At 32.0% G+C, this 14,498-nt stretch overlaps 1 protein-coding gene across 4 annotated transcripts; it reads right to left on the minus strand.

The window, feature by feature from the left end:
* Window positions 1–849: 849 nt before the first annotated feature.
* Window positions 850–13,175, minus strand: LOC148281731 (bifunctional purine biosynthesis protein ATIC). 4 transcript variants are annotated; one of them, XM_088226192.1, is made up of 12 exons: window positions 13,038–13,175; window positions 12,268–12,383; window positions 11,605–11,706; window positions 9,841–10,057; window positions 8,424–8,699; window positions 8,141–8,253; window positions 7,097–7,320; window positions 6,524–6,772; window positions 5,271–5,492; window positions 4,335–4,512; window positions 3,125–3,285; window positions 850–1,097 (listed from the first exon to the last, which is right to left on the minus strand). In XM_088226192.1, the coding sequence occupies exons 2-12, from the start codon at window positions 12,281–12,283 to the stop codon at window positions 978–980; spliced, it is 1,878 nt and encodes a 625-aa protein (XP_088082318.1). In that variant the 5' UTR covers window positions 12,284–12,383; window positions 13,038–13,175; the 3' UTR covers window positions 850–977. The 4 variants fall into 4 exon arrangements, with proteins under 4 accessions (XP_088082318.1, XP_088082317.1, XP_088082320.1 ...); XM_088226191.1 differs by having other exon boundaries at window positions 13,014–13,145; XM_088226194.1 differs by lacking the exon at window positions 11,605–11,706.
* Between the last annotated feature and the right edge of the window lie 1,323 nt (window positions 13,176–14,498).

Below are 14,498 nucleotides of genomic sequence, written 5' to 3' on the forward strand. Positions count from 1 at the left end.
TAAAATATTTTACTATGTTTATATACGGTGGCCTCCGTGGTATTTGACTTACGCGAGTTTTGAGTTTGTTTCCCAGTGAGAACACAAAAAAATTAATTAAATGTGATTTTTCTCAAGAATGGGCGTACTGTGTTGTAATTCACCAATGTAATTTGGCCTCAAGGTTTGTGTGATGCATAAAAAAATTAAAAATATATAAACATATGTATATTTATAATTATTGTTTATTTATCTTTTTATTTTATTTATTTATTTATTTTATTTATTTAATTTTACAATACGCCCAAGGGGCATTTTTGTCCTATATTTGAAATATTTAAGAATATGAAAAACAATAAACACCTAATTATTTAACTCGGTGAGGATCCTAGGGGTGCTATTCTGAACCACTCTCGCGGGACGAGAAAACAGTTTATCGAGTGTATTTTGTATGCAAATACACGAGATAATACGGCCGCGAGAGCGATTGTAATACCAGCCCTGAAGTCTTAAAAAAACTGACTATTATTATTTGTACGTCAGTGGTTAGGGTTGTGTTTTTATTGTGTGTAAATTATGATTAATAAAAATATTTTTTTAAAGAAATTTTATTTATATATCTTTAAAAATATAACCAGTATTCAAACAATACAAATAATATTTTTCTTAAGTTGATACATACTTCTAATTGTAAGCAATTAGTGATTAATAGGATTATAATACCTGGCTTTAAAAACTTACAAATAATTGACACTGCCAAATGCAAAGAATCAGATTCAATTTGGCACCAAAAATTTATGTAAACAATCAGGTATTAGATATTTTTATTATTACAAAGACTTTTTTAACTAAATAATTGTTTATAATATATTTCTTTCTGCGAAAACCGTAAATAGCATGCCTTATTTAAAATAATAAAAATTGTATAAAAATATTTTGTGTAAAAAAGGTAAATTCTAAACACAATTTATAGATATGTGAAATCATAGGAAGAATTATCAGTGATGGAATAACCTAATATTAGTATGAGCCATGGTAATTTTGTGTTCATCGCAGGCCTTTATAACAGCTTCATCATTAGTAGAACCCGATGGACTTCCAATGTATTGGACACCATACTAAAATGTAATATAAAGAAACTTATTCAAATTAACGAGGAATATACAAAATAAGAATCTTTTTTAGAAATATATTCTAATAATTTATCATTATTATTCCACTTTCGACGCATAAGACACTGCATTGGTAAACCAAATGCAGCATAGTCGATCTGTTACATGAAGGTAAGGTGATCAGCCTTATGTTTCAAGTGCTAGTCCAGAAACAATAAAATATTGCAGTTAAAAAAACATTTAAATCAATATTTCACATCCACTCTTCCAGGAATCGAACCCAGGACCTCAAGAATGGTAGGCGAAAGAGGCGAACTTATCACCATTCACTTCTTCAGGATTTTTACTTGAGAGCAGTCATTGAGTCGACAACACTCGTTCGGGGTTCCGATTCTATTTCATACACAGAACGGTATTCTTCATCAGCAGACACAGCGAAAATATAAATAACAACATACCTAGTCCTGCCATAAATACTGTTACACGAGATCAAAATTTCATAAAATGTAAACAATATCAGGTAGAGACCTGTAACCTATTTTCAGGTAAAGTATCAACCCTTATGCTATTGCTATAATCAGTCAGTTGTTGAACGTCAACGAGTAAAAATGGACTGGGGTGTTAAAGAAAACCGAATCGCAGTAATCACGTTACACAAAGTTGGTAAGGAGCCGGGAGACATTTTTAACACCCTAAAACTTTTAGGTATAAGTCGCCAGTTTGTGTATCGAACTATTAATCGGTTCAAGAATATTCAAAGTGCTGAAGACTAACAAAGATCTGGACGTCCTCAAATTGTGCTCCAGGAGCTACTAAGGCTGTCAGAAGCAGAAATCATAGAAATCCGCTCCATAAACAAAAAATCTTGCCCAGGGAGATAAATATATCGACTCGAAGTATGTCTGACCTAAAAATGGGGGCTTACTGAAGAGGCACTGGTCATTTGCTTACTCCACCTTTAAGGGACATTAGGAAAACCAGAGCAAAAAAACTTATTTCACGATACGCGAATAATTTGCATCGCAAAATTCTGTTTTCTGATGAAAAAATATTTAACATCGAAGAAAACAACTTCAACAAGCAAAATGATCGAGTGTATGCTCATAGCTCTCGAGAAGCCGCTCAAGTCATTACTAAAGTTCAAAGAGGTCATCATCCAGCAGCAGTGATGATTTGGTGGGGTGTCTCTTACAAAGGGGTTTTCTGAGCTTCATTTTTGTGCGCAGGGTGTGAAGACAAGTGCGAAATCGTACCAAAATGACCTTCTAGAGAAGGTTGTTAAGCCTCTCAATGACACAATGTTCAAGTCGAAACATTGGATCTTCCAGCAAGATTCTGCTCCAGCTCATAAGGCAAAATGCAGCAAAGGCTGAAGATTGGCCTTCTGGAAACACCAGATTTAAATCCGCTGGACAACAAATTGTGGTCAGTGTTGGAGACCATGGTCCGTAGCAGACGACATCTAAATTTGGAGAGCTTGAAACGGTCTTTGAAAAAACAGGGGCCTATTTTCCCACAGATATCGTGCGTGCTGCCATTGACAATTGGCCGTCACGTTTACAGGCCTGTGTAAAGGCAAGAGGAAGACATTTTGAATATAAAAAAAAAAATTAATTAATGGAATATGCATGTTGGCCTAGTAATAAAAAAAAACTTTTGCAAAATTAATTGCTTTTTTATTATAATAAAAACATTTTGTTACAGTATTTATGGCAGGGCTAGGTACATACCTATGTGTGATATTATTTATATCTCAAATGGAGTGTTATGTATTTTTTTTATATTTTATTTTAATTTGCAAATTTAACTGTTTCTTATTCTAAGTTAGTCATAGTCAAAAGAAAAAACAAATAAATTATCTTTACAGAAAATGAAATAAGCAAGCAAAAAAAACATCTTAAAAGAATCACTTTAATTTTACTTTTTTTGGGTCCTAACATTTTTTTAAACTTTAAAAAAGTCATTGATGATGATTTAAGATTATGCCTACGAAGTTATTTATCATCACAAAAAAAATTGAGTTGTTTAAGTACCTGAACTGCACGATCAACATTGTCTCTGAATGGGAAGAAAGCATCGGAAGCTAACGCAACTTTATCCAACTTAGAAACCCACTGAGTTTTCTCTTCTTCTGTCAATTGGGGAGGAATCACTTCATACATGGACTCCCAATCTGATACTGGCATATCAACACCTAAAAGCAACATTAGAAAAAATATATAACAAATCTCTTAGCGGCGAGATTAACAAAACTACGAGCTTAGTGTTTCCCTTTGCATAGTTTACTAAGGTTCTACGGTTCCGTCCATCTTACCAGCAATTCCAGTTTACTCTTCTTTTTTGATGAGGATATGGAAATATTTAGTGTTTTCACAAGTAATGGCCTCTTTGGCGAGGGAGTCAACAGATTCATTCCCCGGAATGCCGTGGGTGACTTGGAATCCAAGCTAACTTTACTTGTATTTCTTTACAGTTTAAGTTGAAAAAGAGACTTTTGATTTCCAGCACAAGAAAATCTTCGGGATGATTAAAGGGAATTGATTGAATTTTAAAAAGGGAGCTCAGGATATTAAAATTAGCAAGTAATTAAATGAGAAAGAAATGTCGCTCACAAAATTTTCACTGTTAATTTTGACCTGTTTCTTATATTTCTTTGATTTTAACGAGGACGTGTGGGTAATTCTTGAAACAGGGGCAAAAAACTCATTTTTAACTTATAAACCTCATTTTTAATTTTTCATTCTTGACTATAAACTGCATCTTGATTTGATAAATAATTTTTTCTTGTAAATTAAAACTTTCATTATTCTCAAAATTTTTAATAATTAAAAAAAAAACTGCCTGTAATACTTGTAGAGTTTTTTCATATTGCATAAATAAAATTCTTAATTGTAATTGAACTTTCTTTGTGAGTGTCACACCAAGGTATTGTTACCTTGGGTGGGTAGGCGCTAACACAATACATCCTCTGCCTGTGCAAAGCAAAAGAAACTTAAAATCAAAAGTGCACTAAATGGGAAAACGATTATTTTGTGACTATGTAAAAGCTTCAATCTTGATTTGCCAACAAACGAGAATTCTGACTTGGCCAGTTTTCCTTGTATGCCCACAATATATTTATTTACACGTCATTGCTATGGATTATAATAATGTCCTGTCATTGTTTGTACGTACTGCCCAGTGATACGATTTTCTCATTTCGTTTTACTTCATACGTAGGTTTTATTGCCTTGACTTCCTTACCGACAGTACCGCTCACATAATTGTCAATAGCATTGGACATATTGGCTCGCATGACTCCATGCTTGAACTTCATTCCCTGAACATTGGGATGCTGACGCAGCCACCAGTTAGCCACCTTTAGGCCAGCAAGGCGAGTGCAGTGGATGCGAGATTGTTGACCCGCACCAATACCAATTACCTGAAGGTAATAAAATAATCAAGAAACTCATTGAATTAGAAAAACCAAAAGCAAAATATTTTTTTCAAATATATTAAATCACTTTTAAAAGCCACAAAAAACACTGAGAGTTATATTGACATTATAAATGTATTAATTTTTAAAGTATTTACAATACATATTTTATATGGTCAAAGGGCTTTTACATTAAAATATGGTACATGCATGCACATGTACATAAAAACATTTATGTTTTAATTTCAGCTTATTCCATAATTTTGATACTTTATTTAGCTAAAAATAATAGTAACAAAACAAATAAACAATGTGTACTAAGAAACAAATGGTGCTAGCAACACTCATTTTTACTTATTTTTAACAATACTGTTTCTTAGTACCATAAGGCAGTGCGATTCCGAACGCTCTATAGAAGTTAAAGGAAGCATTGCTAGCACGTAATTAATACGTAAATTACAAACAAGCAATGCTTTCTCTACCCCCTAGATAGTGTTCTGAATCGCACTGCTGAACTGTAATTATAAATATTTATTTTTTACAGAATTTAAATTTTAAAAATAATTGCAACAAAAAATAATGTGCAGCTTTATTTGTGCATTCTCGCATGTTTATTTAATACTTATTATTGACTGAATAACAACCAAAGACAAAATTATAAAAGACATAGTTAGATTCGTAGGAAATATTAACATTATTGCATACATAAAAAGAGCATAAGGAAAAGAAATAATGAAACATAAGAATAGTAAATAAATAATTACCTGTCCATCTCTTGCATAACAAACGGAGTTACTCTGTGTGTACTTAAGAGCAATGGTCGCCACAACTAGGTCCCTCAAAGCTGACTCTGGCAATGATTTATTCTTGGTCACAATTTGAGTGAAAAGTGAAGAGTCTATCGTTACGTTGTTACGCTTTTGTTCCAAAGTCAGCCCAAACAAAGTTTTGCGCTCAGTCGGAGTTGGAATATATGCTTCATCCATCTGTGAATTTTAATAAAACCACAATAATATTCCCAATTTATAAGCACCCTTTTTATTCCCATCGATAATTTCTCCTCTTTACAAGCTCATATCATCACTGATAAAACCCTCTAAATGACAAAGTTTGAGAAAACAAATTAAATATTAAATGTGGATTTATGTCATTTGTCAAGCTTCATCAACTGATAAAATCCTCTTAATCTTCCGAGGCTTAGTTTCAAAGTTAGCATGTGTGAAAACCCACTAAAAATACATTTTTCAAAGGCGTTTTCTGGTTTGATTGGTTTAATTTTTAATTGGTTGGTTGGAAAAAATTGCCATTTGGCAATAAGCCCGCCAATGTTCAAATAACATTATGTACAAAAAGTTAAATAAATAAAAAAACATTAGATTGGATTTTTCTCAGTAAAAGCAATAATGCATTTAAAGGAAAAATAACATTTTACTTAAACTTTTGCCTTATATTTTGCACTGATTTCATAAAATTTTTCAATGTTGTGGTATTTACAACTTGTAAATAAGTCAATATAAATAAATTACTGTGCTATTGCGGGGTTTCAAACTTGGATTTATAACTCTTAGGCCCATAAGCACACTTTTACAAATAATGTAAATTGCCAAGAGGTATTATAACAGTCCGCTTTGTGAATTAGTGTTCATGTTTGGTTACTATGTATGAACAATATTTTGAGTTTGTCCAAATTTTTGTAGACAAGGACTGGATTTAACTCCCTGAGGAGCTGTTTATATTAACATATTACAACAGAGATGAAGAACATTTAAGAGAAGGTTATTTAGCATTCTAGGCATCTACAGGGCTTATGACCTGTCAATGGCTGGTTTAAGTGGCCACTATACACACTGTAACATTCACCATTCTGCCTATATTTGAACATCTATATTCCTTACTATGTATGATGTTCTGAGTGAAATTCTCGACAAGGTAATCATGAAATCTATTTGAAGGTGTTTTTTACTTCATTCTCTTTCTAATGTAATAATATCCATACTTTTGTCAATTATCAATTTACCTGCAGTACACAATATTTTCCTCCCTTCTTTTTCTTCAGTATGGCAAGTGCCTCCTCTGTGTATCCAGGAGCAATGACTCCATCAGATACTTCTCTTGACAAAATCTTGGCTGTAATGGCGTCACACTCGTCAGATAGAGCGACAAAGTCCCCAAAGGAGCTCATACGATCTGCCCCCCGAGCCCTTGCGTACGCAGTAGCTAGTGGAGTCAACAGTTCACTCAAGTCTGATACCATGCAGAGAGAAGCCTAAAATAAAACAAGTACAGCTTAAATCAAGTTTTGTTGAAAAAATCACATTCTCAAATATAAATGTATGCACATTGAATTTTACTTGTCCCAATAATGATGGAACATCGATACTATTTAGTATGCAGAACATATATATGGAATCAACTCTTATTAATAAAAGGAAATGGGCAGATCATTTTTATTTAAAATGATTACAGACTTTTAGATACTGATGGTGCTGGGTTGTTTTCCGTAATTTATACACCATAAAGACAGAAAAGTGCTACGGGCAATTTGCTTGTCTCTGCTGATTTCCATTATTATTTAGACCTTAATATTTACCTGAACTTTATCAAGTGGTAATCCAACAGCAGCTCCGGCTGGTGAGACATGCTTAAAACTAGCAGCAGCAGGAAGTCCAAGGGCACTCTTCAGTTCCCGCACCAGTTGCCAAGCATTTAGTGCATCGCACAAGTTGATGAAGCCAGGTGAACCATTTAGGGGAACTAGAGGTAGCTGAGATGAGGTGGTGAATAATTGTGCAGGTGTCTGGTGAGGATTCATACCTTCAAACAAAATTTAAAATACTTAAATAGAACTTAAATTTAACATGTCAATTAAATTAAAGCATATAGGATGGTGACTTTTACTAACATCATAAATATATTACGTACATAAAAAAACATCAGTCAAAGATCAATACTATAAAAGGCACCTTTTTATTGTGCAAGAATTTCAATGTGCAAGAAAATCTCAGATATTGGAGCCTTCAAATATTTAATCAATATTTTCTTTCAGCCAGCCTCTAAAATTGTTTGATTCTGAGAATGCCATGGAAGCATCATTAACATACATAGTATAAAAATAGAGAAGTGTGCTTCTCAATTCTTCAAGTTGCAGGTTATGTGCAGTTCTGTATGTAAGCACATAATAAATGTACACTGTATGGTCAACTATAGTTGTATTATATATTATAATGTGCAACTGTGTGACCAATATTTAAAAGTAGATATATTTTTAATAATATGTATTACATTTACATTTTTAGTCATATTATAAGTTTTGTATGATTAGTTATTTTATGTTATGTATAATTTTTATGTGACAACATTTACAATAACAATATTATGTGGAAGCCTCTTATTGGACTTTATGATATGTATTAATAATATAATTGTAACCATTAAATGTCTGTTGGCTTTCCAATGAAATAAAAAAAATAAGACACTTAAAAGGTATCTACGTTTTTTTTATTTTATTTCATACTTTTGTGAAGAACAATAATAGTGATTACACTGTAGAAATATTGATTATTCTCTATATAAACCAATATTTCATGATTTCAAAAAAAAGTTGTGATTAAAAAACAAAAAAAATCAAATTTACCATATCTCAATGTAAGTTGTGACTTTCCAGCAGAAAACTGTTTCCGGAAATAATCCGATATGGCGAGGTCATATTCAGAAGTATGTGTAAATGCTTTAAGGGCCAATTCTTGCCTTGAATAAATTAATAAATTTATGAGAAAAATAAACATGCAGTACACTAAAAAAAGATACTTTAATAATACTATTAAATTCATGGTGAAATGTGCAGAAAAGTATTTTACTGTGGGGATTTTTGCATTCAAAGCTGAGTTTAAAAATCTCTTTGTGATTTTAATACATACCTCGTATCTTTGGAAGTTTTTTTATCAGGAGAAGTGTTCATCTCCTCAATCACTCTTTTATAATCATTAGGATCACAAATAACTGTGACTCTTTCATGATTCTTAGCTGCTGCTCTTAGTAAAGTTACTCCTCCTATGTCGATATTTTCTACAGCGTCATCAACAGTAACATTTGCTTTGGAGACAGTATCCACAAATGGGTACAGATTACAGACCACAACACTTATCAAAGAAAAGTTTTGCTTTTTCATATCTTCCTCATCTGAAGGGATTAATCTGTAATGAAAAAGAGTACATTAATACACAGTAATATTCCAAATTTAGATTTAGTCTTTAGAGACATGAAAGCTTTAAATAAAGTGAAAGAAAAATATCCTGAAAGGCCATTAATTATGATTTTTCTTATATAATTTAGAGACACAGGATTGAAGTCAGAGGAGGCGAGAATGCTGGCTAGCGATAGAGTCTCCTGAAGGCATCTGATGATGTCCACATGAAACACTTAGGAGCGGATGTGAAAATCCAACCAATCAAATGGAAAAATCTAGTAACCAGCAATCCACCAAAGTGGTTAGTAACTACTTGAGATAAATTATATTCAGTTAACACCATTAGTTTTTTTTTTAAAATACATAAACGTTTTTTTTCTTTCCATTTCATGTTTAGTTATTATTCCATCAGTAAAAGAACTCATTGGTAATAAAAATAATAATAAAAAATACTATGTGACATTTTAGAAAATTTAAAATTTATATTATATCTGCAAATAAAAAAATCACATTGTAAATAATTATTTCTAAGATAATATATTAATTACATATATTTATTTAATAACAAAAAAATACATAATTCATTTATATGATAATTCTGTACTTCAGATTTTTTATTCATTGTGGTTTGATTCATAGTCTGCATCCGGTTGGATGAAGAATACAGTTCTCTGAGTGAAATAGAACTAGAATACTGGACATTGTTTTCGACTTGATGACTACTCTCAGGTAAAAATCTTGAAAAGGGATATTGAGTAAATAAAAATCTGCCTCATAGTTAAGTGGTTGACGTGTTCGCATACCATGCTTGAGGTCTCGGGATCGATTCCCGTGAGACTCAACATGAAATATTTATTTACATGGAGGTTTACACTGCAATATTTTACTGTCCCTGGATATGCACCTAAAGCATAAAACCAATCACCTTATCTTTCTGGAACAAATGATCGAAATACACAGCATATACTTTTTCAATGCAGTGTCTTATGCACCATCAGGTGCAGGTTAGGGATTAATGATGATGATGATATTTCTTCATATTTTTAATAGTTTGTAAAATCAAAATTACTGGTTCACTTTTCTTGTGTTTCTTAGACAAATTAGTAAAAACAGTCATGGGGCATTACAAGATATAATATCATACAAACCTCGAGAGAATTCCACCATGAACTGCAGGATGGAGAGTTTTTACGCGTCCGCCGAGCATCTCAGGTGCGCCAGTAATGTCGGAGACATCCATCACAGCAAGTCCGGCTTGGCGAATGGATGTCGCAGTTCCTCCACTCGCTACAAGCTTCAGGCCGCATTGTGTAAGATGCTTTGCTAACGGGATCAGCCCCGTCTTATCGGAGACGCTCAATAATGCTACAGTTGAACAGACAAATGATAAGGAGAAAAGATACAAATATCATAACTTTTAATGTGACTTATTTACAATTTCTATATTGAAGAGAAATATTGAACATATTGAGTGCAATATTGCATTACAGCTACACAGGAGTAAAACCATTCTTAATACTTATGTAAAATATTATAAACCCTTTCCTTGACAATGTACCCTATATGATATAATCTGATTTTTTTTTAATGAACTAAAACATGAGTAAAACAACACACAGTTAAACTACTTTGCCATATTTTTCATTTTTAACTGTATAATCACAATTTGTAATGAACATTGATTAAAACAAAAAAACATATTTGGGATTCTGAAGCCTTTACAACTCATTATATTTTTACTCACATATTTTTTCATTCAGCCAAGAAAAAGGTTACTAAAAACGTTAGCAGACACTGTTTATCTCGTGGGATCAACTTCAAGTTTTTATTGGAATGTGGATGGTTGGAAGTAAATCTGATTTGACTAACATACTGAGACACTTTTGTTGCTGACCGATTTTTATAGGGACACAATATCTCTTCCTACCATAGGACTATTTCAGTTTCACGTAAGCTATAAACATCCTTCACTACCTATGCCTTTTGGACTGACGGCTATACTGCCATCCTTACGAAGAGTACTGTATGAAGCATTTTTTATGACATTTTGTTAAATACAGAGTCGTTATCACGAAGAAAAGATCTTGATTTTAGTCTTAATTGCGTATCAATATTCCTTCAGGAACCATGAAATCCAGGAAGCAAAACCGCAGTAACTAGGTTTTCAGTTAATAATTATTTTTAATTTTATTTTATTTAAGTTTAATTTAACTTTAAAATTTAAATATGAATCTTAATAGATTTTTTTTCTTTTCTTTTGATACAGGGTATATAGTGATGACATGCATTTTTTTTCTTCTACCGCATTTTTCTCAGAAACATGCATGATTGAGATACTGCACCCTTCATACGAAGGGCAGAATAACCATCTTTTCCTAAATGAGAGACACGATTTTTATGGCAATAGCTGGCATGACCGCGAACCTGCTAAGGAGGACCTTTTCTTTAGTCGTCAAATATAATCAGTATGCTTGCTGTTGAAGATTATTATGAATCAATTTCTATATTTACTAACTTAAATACAAGACCCCAAAAGGCACTAGAAGAAGAAAATTATTTATGTAAATATCTCAATTTTGAAGCTATTTCCTAAAAGTCATAAATAACCTGTGCTGGAAAAATAGGAATCAGGTCATGGTAGAGCAGGGTTCGAACCTCGGAACATTAATCAATGATCTCAGAACTGCAACCCACAATATGATTTATTTGTTAAAATAATAACTTTAACATTATAATTATAATGTCCGTAGTACTTAAAAAATATATATTTTCTTGAGTATTTTTAAGTCTGCGTCCGGTTCGATGAGTCGGTGGTTGATCTTGGAGTGTTTTTGACTCGATACCTACTCTCAAGTAAAAATCGAGCAGAGAAAAGTCGGCCTCGTAGTGTATCGGTTGACATGTTTGTCTACCTTGATTAAGGTCCTTGATTCGATTCTTGGGAGGGTAGACATAAAATATTTGTTTATAAGGTGGTTTTACATTACAACCCTTCACTGTCCCTGGACTGGCTCCTGAAGAATAAGACTGATCACTTGACCATCAGGAAACAGATGATCGAAATATGTTGCATTTAATGTTCCAATGCAGTGCCCTATGCACTACTGGGTGCGGAAAGGGAAATTATGATGACGATTTTATTTCCATTGAGTACGCAATTTAAATTTATTTTAATGATATTTATGAAGCAAGAAAAAACAAATATTATTAGATAACGCATAAGAATATGTTTATGTTTTATGTGCACTATTTCAAGATCAAAAAAAAAAATATCTTTATTTTTTTTTTATTATTAGAAGAACAACCCGCTAAGCATCTATTTTAGAGGCTTGTCAGCAGGTGCAAAAGAGACGACTTGGAAGGATATTATGAAAAATATAACACAACACCCAGACCAATTAAGAAAAAATATTTCTGGGTTTTTTTGCAACTGGTGGGAATCACACCCACGACGCCAATTTCAGTTCGCCATCTAACCCACGGCGCCCATTTACAATGATTCAGTAATTACCTATATGTATTCACTAAATTTTATTAGAATATTTAAATTAATAAAATAATTGAGTTAAACTTACCTAATGTTGAGGTCATATTTGTGATCTGTCTCTTTGTTTCCTCAGAATTCAATTTATCAACTGATAATATTTTTTTCACGAGAGAACTGACTTAATTTCAGTAATAAAGTTAATAGCTGAAAGTTCATTGATAAATGCATTAAACATAAACATGTTTACTCAAAGAACTTGTTTATTATAATAATCGCAGTATACATAGGGTGAAACTGATTAGAGATCAAATGTCGAGACCTCAAGTGCAGTGATGTGGTTAATGTAACAAGGGTCATAAAAGCAATTGTTTTTATTTGTTTATTACATTTATCTAATAAAAATACATTGGGATATTTTTTCGCTTAAACCAATGCAAAAATGTTTACTCACTAGTATTTTTTTTAGATAAAGGCAAGTCAATTTTCTCATCAAACACTTTAAATTTAGTTGGAAATAAAATTTAAATACCTACATTTGTAACATATTTATATATTATATTATATGTTCACAAAACTTTTAGTAAAAAAACTTCTAGTAAAAAGGTATTGAGAAAGGAAAGCGTTTAGACAAATCAATGAAGCTGTGATACAATTCAAACCTAAGTAAATACATTTAATTTCTACTCAATATTTAATTCACGTGCTCAAATTGGAATAATGCTAAATAAAAAGGCATGTAAGTCTAAGTATTAATTAATAAAATGTACTTTAGTTTGAGTACATTCATTTAATATAGAATTCAGGTGCGACAAATTAATTCTTCGTGCTACTTACATCGAATATATGAAAAGTTCTTACATATTGTATCACGGTGAAAACTTTCAAACTGCAATCTGACTGGATTTGCTGAAACGAGACTGGTTCAAAATTAGCACACTCAAAAGCACGAATCACAGATAAATTTTGAATGATATGCGTTCATGACGTTTACCAAACCACGGACAAAAATTAAAACCATAAGTAATAATCATTATTTACTTTGAAAAAAGTAATAAAAATAGTTACTCATATAAAACCTGTAACTGTTGTACGCATCCTCGAGTATTACGAGTTACGAGTATGAGGATGTGATTACCCTTTGATTTTATTCGAGCTGATTTGTGTATTAAATGACTGTGCTGCTCAACTTTTTCAAATTGTTTTCGATTGTGATTTATTTGACATTGCGGAATTTGGATAATAAATAGTATTTTGAAGAAACTGTATTTTTTTCTCCATTCGCATGTCAATCTGAGATTGGCGAGACCATAGACGCGAGAATCCTGCGTCAGCTGGCGTGAAAAAATGAATTATTCGAAAACGTTAGTAAATTTAAAAAATACAGTTTTTACACATTTAACTGATTATGAATTGAAAAATCTGCCGTACTCAACTTACTTAAGGGGATACCAGTAATTAAAAATAAACTCTCCGCCTTTTAAATTTGATAGGTACGGGAGTACATTAACATTTTTGGAAAATTATCGGCCTCGTGGTGTAATGCCCGAGAGGTTTTGGGTTTGATTCTTCACATGGTTCATATGAAATATTTATTCAAAAGGGTGTTTTCACACCATAATATTTCATAGTCCATGGACTGGTACCTGAAACGTAAGACTGATCATCTTACCTTGATGTAACAAAAAAAATCAAGATGCGTTGCGATTGGTGTACCAATACAGTGCCCTAAGCACCATTAGGTGTGGAAAGGGAATGACGATGATGATTTGAATACACACGTGGGCTGAAAAGTTAAAATATGAATAATTTCTTTAAACCTTCTGGAGCTTTAAGTAAAAGAAATACGAGGTGGGTTTTTAAATAAACTTTTGTGTTTTTTCTTAAAATAAAGCGGTTTATTAACTATTGTAGAATTTTTATCATATCACTTTACATTGCAAACGTCAAAATGATAAAACGAAAGATGCACGACTTAAGATGCGGCTCAGTGAAAAATGGGTAACCTTTTCAACTTATATTACGTATAAATTAATTAAATAATATTTTAGTTTAAAACTGAAAGTTAAACACTGAAACAAAAACAGGAAAATAATAAAATAAGTCATCTTGGAAGAAAACAAATATATTCCAAAAGTTAAGCAACAACTTTTTTACCTATGTTTCAACGTTGTTGATTTATTTATTTTGCCTTTGGGAAAATATTGAATGCAAAACGCATTTTAGCAAATCATTTAGTAATTCAATGGAGAAAATTTGTTGATTGGTACAGTAAGAAAAAAATCTACAACCAATACTAAAATTATTTTACTAAAATAAATT

This window comes from Micrasema longulum, unplaced genomic scaffold (assembly GCF_059751315.1).
Source record: "Micrasema longulum isolate JH-2025_06_02 unplaced genomic scaffold, ASM5975131v1 h1tg000415l, whole genome shotgun sequence".
NCBI lineage: Eukaryota > Metazoa > Arthropoda > Insecta > Trichoptera > Brachycentridae > Micrasema > Micrasema longulum.

Bases quoted from the DNA above. Each gene is read 5' to 3' on its own strand.
- LOC148281731 (XM_088226192.1), bottom strand. The intron at 10,058-11,604 runs GTAGACAAACAT...GTTCAACTGTAG, and splicing joins AATCAAGGACCTTAATCAAG to CATTATTGAGCGTCTCCGAT. The intron at 5,493-6,523 runs GTAAATTGATAA...TAAAATTCACAG, and splicing joins GAAAATATTGTGTACTGCAG to ATGGATGAAGCATATATTCC.